The sequence below is a fragment of the Nanorana parkeri genome, unplaced genomic scaffold, assembly GCF_000935625.1.
Source record: "Nanorana parkeri isolate BGI_ZX_2015 unplaced genomic scaffold, ASM93562v1 scaffold206, whole genome shotgun sequence".
Classification (NCBI taxonomy): Eukaryota; Metazoa; Chordata; class Amphibia; order Anura; family Dicroglossidae; genus Nanorana; species Nanorana parkeri.
This window is the reverse complement of record NW_017306474.1, coordinates 299,150-310,407: the sequence shown is the minus strand read 5'-3', so window position 1 is coordinate 310,407 and position 11,258 is coordinate 299,150. Positions and strand designations below refer to the sequence as shown.

The 11,258-nt window shown below is 39.7% G+C and overlaps 1 protein-coding gene across 3 annotated transcripts in view; it reads right to left on the bottom strand.

Moving 5' to 3' along the window:
• Nucleotides 1-11,258, bottom strand: part of LOC108786371 (tight junction protein ZO-2-like) — a 39,390-nt gene continuing 28,132 nt past the window's right edge. For all 3 annotated transcript variants that reach the window (XM_018555652.1, XM_018555651.1, XM_018555653.1), the window contains exons 6-10: nt 6,507-7,158; nt 6,323-6,426; nt 3,293-3,446; nt 1,897-1,955; nt 1-125 (exon numbers count right to left, since the gene is read on the bottom strand). In XM_018555652.1, coding sequence (XP_018411154.1) covers nt 1,903-1,955; nt 3,293-3,446; nt 6,323-6,426; nt 6,507-7,158 — 963 coding nt within the window. In that variant the 3' untranslated portion in view covers nt 1-125; nt 1,897-1,902. The remainder of the gene's footprint in view (nt 126-1,896; nt 1,956-3,292; nt 3,447-6,322; nt 6,427-6,506; nt 7,159-11,258) is intronic.

Below are 11,258 nucleotides of genomic sequence, written 5' to 3'. Positions count from 1 at the left end.
TTTTTTTGTTAAGAATTAGTCTTTAATGGAATACAAAATACAAATATTTTGTGTGCTTAAGTACATGTACATCTTTGGTTAGCAAAAAAAAAAGAAAAATTTGATCTCGCACCCACAACACAGACCTAAGAAAAAAAGAAAATTAAAAGTATTGATAAAAAGAAAAAAAAAAATCAGACAAATTACCTAAACAGCACAACTTCCAATCAATACGTGCTCAGACAAGTGTATTATACCTCAAATGCCAGTACTGTCCTGTCCTGTATAGATGATGAATGTGCACCTCAAACCATTACCATTTTTTACACCACAGAATGGTCAATTATAGACAATATTCAGGTGCCTTATTATATGCAAATAAAAAAAAAGTAAAGAAAAAAAGACACAATTTGGAAAATGTGTGTGTGTGTGTGAGAGATATCCATACGGTTGTATCTGGCTCTCCGTGCACCATGTCTGATATGCTTGAGAGATTTTCTTGGTGGATTTTTTAATTATTTTTTTTCCAAGGTAGGTCTCCAGGTCTTTCCTAAACACCCCCCAACCCCCTTTTACCCCCCCCCCCCCCCCAATTACACCGGCATGTAGAATGTGATAGTACACGTGCAGGGCTAATTGAGACAAAAACCTACCAGCGTGTCTTTGGAATGTGGGAGGAAATCCAAACAAAGACAGGGAGAACATAAAAACAAGGAGAAATTTGGTGTCTTGGACAAGATTCAAACCAAGGACCCAATGCAGCAAGGTATAAGTGCTAATCATTAAAAGAACTATGGCCACACCTTTTTGGTCGAAATTCTCTGCAGCCGGGAAAGAGCCTGACAATATTGTTACTGTCCCATCCCCAAAAGGAAACAAAAATAATGACTATAAAGCATTAGTCCTTAGTGTATTTGAATTAAAAATTTTAATTCAACCACAAAGCCTTTCAACTATATTTTACATATGAGATTGTTAAGATAAAAATATTGTACAAGTAGTTCAACACGTCTTCTGTACTGCAAGACACTAAGATGTCCCGCTCTGCCCTAAAAACACATTCTCAGACGTACTCCTGGAACTCCCTGAATATCCTTTGCAAATACTGAATTTTTGAACATCTGTATTTACATAGGGCTAGTCATGTGCCAGCCCTTCACATGACAGTGTTTGGGCTATGCAATTGGTCCCTCAGCAACAAAGCACTGCATTGTGGGAGGTGTGGAGGTATTGCAGGTTTGACCCATCCCTAGAATTGTGTGAATGCACTATTAAGGATACAACTAAAGGATCCTGTATGACAGTCTAAACAAGTACCAAATTCAGATTGTATTTGATGCACAAGCCTCAATGAACAAAATATTACCCTCCCCTGATTTTAAATCATCCCTTATTTGTGTCACACACTCCCCCTCCCAGGCACTGCAGCTCACAGTGGGAGGGTTTCAGTAACAGAGGCAGTGCTGTCAATGCAGAACTAGGTGTGGGCAAGTGTTGATAAGCAGGCTACAAGTCCCTGCAACATTTTCTCATCCCACTGTAGTGCAAGCAGCCATAACTTACATGGGGGAGGCAACTCTGCTCAAGATTCAGGAGCAGTGCAGTGGTTACTACTCCATCATAGGAAGCTGCATCAGGTGGCCTTTACTGCCAGGATCAAAAGGTATTTGTAGGACTTTGCAGAGGGACTAAGTTCTACTTGCGATATGATGGGAAACAAGAGTTTCACTAGGAAAATTGTTTGTGTAATAAAAGGCATAATATTTTAAAATGGTCTTAAAATTCCTCATTACTTTTTTAAAAGGAAAGAAAAGGTACTGTAGAAGACCACTTTATTAAAGTTCAAAATGTTTTGACGAAAACATAGTTGCAATTGTTTCCACAACCTGTGTCAGCTGGCATTGTTTGAGGACACACCTTTGTTTACTGCTCTTTGGACCTTGGATTTCTTCTTTTGTTTGAATAAGGAGGATCATCTAAAAGGGGGAGAGAATAAAAGTTTAATGATCAAACCCAGACATTTATACATGTGTATTAATTTTCTAACATACTTGTTTAAAATCTAGGTTAGCATAATTTTCAAAAGAGAACCTGTCACTTCTAACCTGTGCACAGGTACTCCCGTCTGTCTAGTGGTGCGTGACTGTAAAATCCACATCTGGCTCTCCCAGAAGTCAGTCTAATGCAGATATAGATGCAGGGATATCACTTCCAGTGAAAACCTAAAGGTTCCAGAATCAACACAAGGACAACTCTTTCAGAAGTCTCCCTTATTTGTATTCAATTGTCTTGACAGAGGTTTTTGGGATGAGATAACTTCCTATCAAATATACTTTTCCAAATGACTTTGTATTTACTCCATCACTAAAAACTGAAAGCTATCCCCTCAAACAAGAGTGGTTATAATAATGGACATCAATGGCATACTTTTGTTATCATACTGCCATTTCACTTGTTCACTGCACAACCTGGATGTGTAGTGTGGGTGATGTTTGGTCACCAGAGTTGATTATCTGTTGTAGGTGGGTCATTTGCAGCAAACATCTGCAAAAGTAAGGTTCCTAATCTGTGTATGGCACAACATAAAAATATAAAAAAAGCTAATCTGAACCCAAAACCAAAAACATTTAATAGATTGCTCTAGCGAGTTGTTAGATATTGTGTCTGGATTAGTTTCCTTCCTTTATTTTCACCAGGTGATCCTATGAATAACACATCCTGTCCTTGATTGGCTATGCTCACCCCACTGTGCCTATGAAGGGAACCAGGTTTGCCACCCAGGCTGGACTTCAAGCATGTTAAATGCTAAAACCCATCAAGTTTTTTTGTCCCTCCTGTCCTCTTGGGAAGAACTTGTTTAAATTCCTGTCCTTAGGACGCACCAGAAAGTGAAGTTAAAAACTCTCCAAAATGGAATACATTCCCTACTTAGACAGTTGTCACTGGAACAGGGGTTTTCATTGTAAGATTTACCCTTACCTCTTGTTCTGGTGGCAACTGTAACATTTTGGATTGTCCATCAATTTCTGTCTTTGTGAGAATATTCACCAAGACAAATTGAGAGGTGGAATCTTCCCAGTGGATACACAAACAGCAGTAAAACTATGACAATGGTGCCAACTCCCCTACTATCAAAACTAAAGAAATAAAGTGTTGGCTATACATCCACTTATCTCTATCCATGTATATATGGAAATAGTTACAAAATTATGTTAGCCAGTAGCATTGTTCGGATATTAAGGTATATTGTATGCAAGGTTCACTGGTTCGTTGGGGCTGAGAGTACTAGTGACGCAGTTCACGGTTTTCTCACCTTCCATTTCTGAATCACTGTCTTCCACATAAGGCAGGTTGATCAAAGTCTGCTTTTTGTCTCTCAGGACCACCAGCTGAAGCTTCCCACGCGATTTCTCGATCAAAGCCTGGGCTTCAGTTAAAGACATGTTCTCTGTCAAAATACCGTTGATCTAAAAACATAACAAAGACACGCCATCATCATCTTCTAGAATGTAAACAGCAATACATAGCCAAAGCAAACTATTCTACTACAATATGTAATACTGTTTTAAATAAAATATTTTTAAGTTCCACTAATGAAAGACTTTCTCCACTGCATTTGTAACTTGAAAACAATTATGTTTTAAAACAAAGTATAGTGACATATACACAGTTCTGCCACACATATGCTATAATTTGTTAAAGGACCAGCCAAATACCATTTCTGATTTGTCTAAAGGCCAACACATTAAATCTCCCATCTATCTGATTATGAACGCTTGCAGCAAGCTCTCTCTTCCAGAATTCCCAGTTCTTCCTCTCCACCATGACCCAAAGCATCACTCCTTCTACTGCACTCTTTATAATATAAAATGTATGGGGAAACTCAAAAGGGAGGGAGAAACATCTCCTTGAAATGACAACACGAGGCGAGAGAATCTGAGAATGTAGATACAAAGATCTTCCCAAGGCCATGAGTAATACAAGAACTGACATGATAACTAAACCAATCAATATTTACGGAAAAGTGAAAGATCAATTTTGGGATTTACTAGTAAGTAGACCAGTCATCATAAATAAGAGTTGCCTATCCTACTGATTAAAGGAAACGTGTACTGACAGAGATGTAGGTAGTCATTGCTGACAACCTTTTGAAAACGCCATCTCCCTTGGTTTTGGTTCCAATATTTTCCAGAGTCACTGACCCAGAACAAGCATGTAAAAACAGTGTAGTCAGGCATCCATGGCCCTAGTCAGTGACTCAAAAGTTTCAACCAGTACAACAGCCAGGCAACTATCAGAACAGAATAGTAACCCACTAATAATGGGCCAAGTAGCAAAGTCTTTAAAAGTCACCATAGGAAAACTATACATGTGCTGTACACAACAGATCACAACTATCATCCATTTTTTATGTTTACCTGGCTCACCACTTTCAATTTGCCGACAGACTAAATAATGATAATAGCAAAAACATTAGCTTGCGTTCAAGGGTGTAAGCGAGGCCAGTCTTACAGTAAAACATGTGCCAGAAGAAATACAGGACTGGCATTGCTATCCTTGTTCTAAAAATGCTTGTTTCCTGGCTGACTTACTGGTTTCAATACTTTCTCAGGGTTCTGAAGCAAGAGGCTACCATGACAGACAGGTAGAGTGTCCGTTTTTTTACTACGGGCGGACGGCAAGAGGTTAAGGAGTAGTCTGCTATGACCGCCTGCATGTTCCACTACAGTTTCCCTTTATGGCATTAATACACTGCAGATGGTTTGTGGAGTGAAAACGGTATATGTCAAGGCTAAACGCTAAATATTTCATTGCAATCTTTATATGCGAACTGATTTACTTGTCAAATGATTTGCAATTATGTTTGCCAGCCCTGTGCACCAGACACTCCTGCAAAACAGCACAACCGGGTGCCGGACCTATCTGCATACTACAATACATTTAAGCAATATGGCATGATTCGGGACCTGCCCCAACCTTTAACTAGATAATGAATGGTAGCAGTACACTGGTCAGGTCATCCTTCCTGTAAGCATGTTGACAGTATTAGACTGGCAGCGCTGCGCACAGCAAAAGATAAAGCCCCAAGCTGCTGTGTGGGGAAATACAGGAAGATGATGAGGAAGATTTGGGGTAATTACTAGGGATGCACCGATATATCGGCCGAAAATGGCACTTTTGGCTAAGAAAGTGCCATTTTCCTGCCGATACATCGGCACATCCGTGATTTCTTTCCTCCCCGCTGGGCGCTGCTCTGTGTTCCAGCGGGGAGGAGAGAAAGCGACAGCCGGCCGAGCGCTGAGGGACAAGAGCGCTGTGAGCGGCCAGCGTCTCTCCTCCCACACCGCTCGACCGCCTATCACAGTGTGGCAGAACGGTGTGTGGTCGGAGACAGCGCTGTTACAGGAGGCTGGGCTCTCCTCTCTCACCGCTCACTCAGCCTCCTGTGACAGCGTGTCAGAGAGGAGAGCAGGCTACATACACTCAGTGATCGCTGAGTGTTTGTAGATAATCGAGGACATGGTATGTTTATTATATGCTCAATTATGAATGAATGAATGGGAAGTGATCTACATCACCTCCTGTTCATTCATGATTGTGGTTATAGTAAACATACTATGTTCTCAAGTTAGCAATGAACAGGAACACTCAGTACAGAGGCTTCCTGTTCATTGATAACAGAAAAGGGATACAGAAAAAAGGAGTGAGGACTCTGTGTTCTCAAACTCTTTTTCTATTTTAAAATGGAAATATCAGGGGTCTGTTTAGACCTGTAATATTTTCCCGAAGCCCTTAAAAAGTACAAAAAAAAAAATATTTCATAAAAAAAAAAAAATTAAACAATTTTAAAAGTTTATAAAAAATAAATAAAAATAAAATTAAAACATTTTAAAAAATGAAAATTAAAACATTTTCGGTATCGGTTTCGGCCTGACAATGTTTTCTATTTGGTTTTGTTAGCAAAAGAGAAACAATAATGATTGAATATATATCTGGATTAAACAGTGTTTTACATCTGCCAGACGTTCAGCTGTATCTAATGAACTAAAAACTAAATTTTCTACAAAGTTCTGGTCTTCATAAAATAACAGCACTACTTGATCACCTTTCCAAATTAAATGTTCACATAAAGGAACAGGCTTTTAGGAATCTCCATCATGTTCTTTTCATATGGCTAGTGCTTTTTTTTAATATGAAATACATATTTAAGTAGTCTAGCTTATGCTAAAGTATTCAGCTGTCATCTAAACTAATGTGATTTTGTGTTTCTTCAACACATTTATAGTGACAAACATTGCATGCAAAAAAAATATGGAATAAGAAAACCAGATGTACCAACTACCTTGAGAACAATATCCCCTTCATGCAAATTGCCATCTTTTGCTGCCAAGCCAGTGCTTGTCAATCCCTTAATGTAAATCTGACTTCCAAGCCGAAGCCCATATTCTGCAACACAAAATGAAATACATAATGGCACTTGTATCTGACAAAGAGAAAACCGGACATTAAAAATAAGAAATGCTTGCCTTCATTTGACTTTTTCTTTGTTAAGAGAACACTTGTAGTTGTGTCTGAAGAAGATGGGCTAGGGGACTGAAGTCTGTCTCGACTTTGACTTTTCTGCAATTCTTTTTCATATTTGCGGTCAGGTGAAGCCCTCCTAGCATAACCTCTCTCTGGGCTGTTCTGGGCATTTTTATCATAGTATTCATCTTTATCTAAGGCTCTTCCACGACTGCTATCCTTTTCATAGGTTCGCGGTTCATCCAAGTCTCGGTCAAGACTCCTGCCTCGACTTCTCTCTCTTCTGTACCCACGATCCTCATCCAGACCACGGTCTATGCTTCTGCCACGGCTGTGGTCTTTCCGGTAGTTCTGTTCATCATCAAGGCCTCGCTCCATACTTCTGCCACGACTATATTCTGGTTTAAGTACATAGCCAGCATTAAGATCTTGGTCAACACTTCTCGCACGGGCTCCATATCCTCTTTGATCTCTTTCATGATAAGCAGCCCTCTCCTGGTCTCTTCTGTAGCCTGGGTTTGGATCTACACTCCTATCACTATATGCACTGTAAGTTGTTCTGTTTTCAAATTCTGGATAGTCATCCATCATATCCAAAGCAGGCTCAGATTTGCTTGGAACACCCATTTGGACTCTTCGTGGTCTTCTTACCACCTGTAAACATTCCAGTACAAGTTATCATTTTACTTAACCCGTAAAGATCAAACAGGAAGCACAAAATTTTTTCAGTAAATCCATGTAAAATGCAAATTATACTTTTGTGAACATCAAGATAGAGATATATATATATATATCTATATAAAAAAAAGAAGACTCTGGTCATGTTTTCTAGCCATGATAAATACGTCCATATACTCTTCTATGTTGTGTGCGTACAGAAATTACTTAGAATACGGACTGCCTTGTGATGACATGAGAGCAGCAATGATTTCAATACATTCTACTGTTTAACCCCTTCCCACCCACAATCTGTTTATTAATGTTCCTCAGCATAGCACCCCGATTGTGGGTTACATTGATAAACATCCCCCCTTTTAAGAACCAGCACTGCCCAAACTTTTTTTGCTGCAGTTAAAATATTAAAGTCATGCCCTTGCCCAAAGACTCTGAATGCACCATGAGGAGCAACAGTAGACTGATAAGCTTATCTCTGGCTGTCACTCTGCTCTCTCCTCCTGTCAGCATGCCCTGTGTTAGCAATGAGCAATACAGCAAACCTGATTGTCTATTTGTGCTGCTTCTTAGTTTAGCTCTGCTGCACAGAAAAGAGAGACTGGTACCAAGTCTAATGTAGGTACTTACATTAGTTTCTTTTAAAAATACATTGAATCACTTTTTAGGAACAAAATAACTGTATGAATTTGTGTTTTTCCATTTGCTCACTCTCCAAAAATGTTTTTCCTTATGTAGATTTTGATTTGTATTATATATTACATTGCCCTAACTCAACTTGCTTAAAAAGAGAAATGGGGGTAAGTGTTTTTTCCCATAGTTCTCTTTAGGGTCACAGGAGGACATATGCTAACCTCCTCCCATGACCCAAAGCTCAGTATATGGCGGGCCATTGCCCGCCATATACTGAGAGCGCCGCAGCCGGGACGGATCCCGATAATACTGTTGTGAACCACCCAGCTGCATGAGTGACAGCTAGCTCTGCCTATCTAGAGGGAGAGCCAGCTGTGCCCACCCCCTCCCCTGTTCGTTCCTCCACTCAGCGCTGGAGGATCAGAGAGGGGTATCCCTACAGGGAGTGACTAACAGTCACCGCAGGGAGGCGATCGTGAAGTGAGCTTTCCAATCTATTGAGCCGACGTGTGACAGCTTCTTTGTCACAGGTCGGCTAGAACTATGAGGATGAGTGGAAATCACTCACCTGCTAGTTCTCTTTAAAGTTAAATATATTTAATGTTAGCTTTAGGGTATTCTTGGCATGAAGTTGTAAATTTACATTGCTCTTACACTAGATTCACAAAGAATTAGGAAATCACAAAGTTTGCTATATGTGTAATGGATACAAAATTGGAATGAAAACAGAGTAAAACATACATTTATAAGCATGAATAAACATGCATAAAACCAGTCAGTCATACGGCATCACTGAAAATGAGCATATACTTTGACTCCTAATATTAACAGAACAAACAGAATTCAAAAATAAAATAAATTGGACGTATAAAGTAAGAGGTCAGTATGTTGTAGCCAATGTTTGGAGATGCACACAGCTTTTGCTAAAATAAAGTTAGAATATTCTATACATTTGGCGATCCATTTAGATGTTGCATTATAAATATAGTAATACTGATGTCAAAGGAATGTACAGTCAAACAACATGAACGGGTTTCAGACAAAAGTCAGACTAATGGTTTCATGACAGTACTAAACTTCTGGCCTGTTATGTTTGTTTTTTAGTCTTCTTACCGCAGCTACATAACGACAGCACTCTACAAACTTCGCCTGTGGCTGAGGAATGAGCAATCCCAATTGTAAAAGACCACTCAGCTACAAAGTAAAAACGGCACAAAAGCTACGTGCACATTTTCTATTTTCAGGGCTAAGCAAGCCACATATAAATCCAGCTGGTAAATGTCTACTAGTATGATGGGGCCGGGAGGTAAATATGCCTTAGGTTGTCACACAACTACCTCTTCTTTGCTTCATACCAATGTAAGGATAGAAAGCCCTGCTAGTGGAGTTCTTGTGGTGGTCAATCCATGAACATACCTGCTGAAGATGAATGGTACTAAGCAAGTTTCACTTGGAAGTACTCTGGCATCTCCATGCAGTAATCCAGACTTGTGAACAATGAAATACATTAATTCACTCTGTTCCCAATGTAACCCACCAGTGAATAATGCTCATTCTGGTTTAGGCAGGAATAAAACCCTTGCATTTCAGCACATGCAGTATAAAAAGGGCAGAATAAGATCCCAAAAAGGGACAAGGGTTTTAGAGTGACCCCATCATAAAAATTAAGTATTTGAAGAAAGCACATGCTTGTAAAAAAAAAAAAAAAAAAAAAAAGAAGAAGAAGAAGAAGGAAGGAAGGAAACACTTAACTTTCCTGCTGCCTGCACTGCTAAAAAGCCAATCTATTCCTGAAAAAATTGTCCCCCAAAGTCTGCCAGTACTCTCAGGAATGGAGCGGAGTTCATATTTGTGGGCAGCGGGAAAGTTAAGTATGCTAAAGCGGGCCTTACACTCTTCTATTTTATTTGTTCAACCCTCCGGGTAAATTAAAAAAATCAAACAGATTCCTCCATCAATGCTTACAAACGCTGATCGAAGATTTCCCTGCTGTTCCCTTAGTATTCCGACAGCGGCCGCCGGCGTGTGGCCAGCTTTACTCGTCTCTACATGTACATACTCCCCTTATATACATACATGTGCTCCCCTTATAAAAACTTTACGTATATGACAGGGTCACTTTATGTAGTGGCAAAGTACATGCAAAAAAAACCCCCCAAAAAACCAAGGGAACAGCGCCTTTTCCTCGTGAAATAGTGTTTAATTCGTCCATAAAAAACTGAATAGAAACATATACTCACAAACATCTGTACCATATGCAATCATAAACAACCGTCCAACATCGGTTGGCACCATAATGTACTGTTAAACACTCCCAAGATGTGAGCAGAAGCAATATACTAGGCCTTGCTGACGCATTTCCAGGGATAAACCCTCTTCCCGACTCCTAGACCTGCTTTGGGTCTAGGAGTCAGGCGAGCAGTATTACTAAGGATATGGTCATGGAGATATCTGTTATTGGTCACATGGGTGAAATTTGCACAATATGATAGCAAAGATTATTGATTGACCGTTTGATGAAAAAGGAAGAAAAAAAACAAACTATTGCTTAAGAAGAAAAATAACTGAACTGTATATATCAGTTATTGTTTAATTACATTAATCTGCACAGAACTGCATACAGATATATTATAAGTGGAGCCATCCAAGAATTGGTTGCACGGGTGTTTTTGGAACTTTTTGCATATATACTGTCATTCTATACAATTTATTTTGCTGGTGATATTGATTGTACAGTCACTTATTACTTATCTCATCGGAGCACCTTGCATTATAGCTATAGATCAAGATTGGATTTTATATTGCTGGATTTATGGTAGAGAATTGTTACGGTATCTAATTATTGCACAGTCACTTTAGTATATAATACACAGATTGTTAACACATACTACACTTAGCAGGGATTACAGCGCGGCACGTTTTGTATACGATTTCATGTTGTACAATCAGCGCTCAGTAGCGGAATCAAACAGGACGCCCCAGCACCAGCAACTGGAGCTGCCACAGCCACCGCTAGAAGCCGGGCCCACTCCATAAAATTAAAAAAATCAGCAAATAGATGTCATGAATGCATAATTAAAAAAATCAGTAGAAATCACAATTTGATGCCGCTATGGAGTGCCAATTGTACAACATGAGGGAGTTAAATTTCTATCGAGACCAATGCACATTGGATGCATCCGGCTTGTTCCCCGCCCACCTCCTCTCACCATCTCTATGGGAACTAAGATGCATACCAGGCGTGTCCCGCTTATTCACTGCCCACTTCTGCTGAGTTCTTGCGGGGGGAAGTGTCCCTGAACGTATCTCCAAGCAGTCTTTCTGTTCAGTTAGGAGTGTGATCATTCATACAATCACCAACTTTCCTGCTCCACCCTTCTGGTTCTGCCTCCTTGGTAAGCAATCAGCTTTTTGGAAGTCATGTGTGTGTGTGTGTGTGTGTGTGTGTG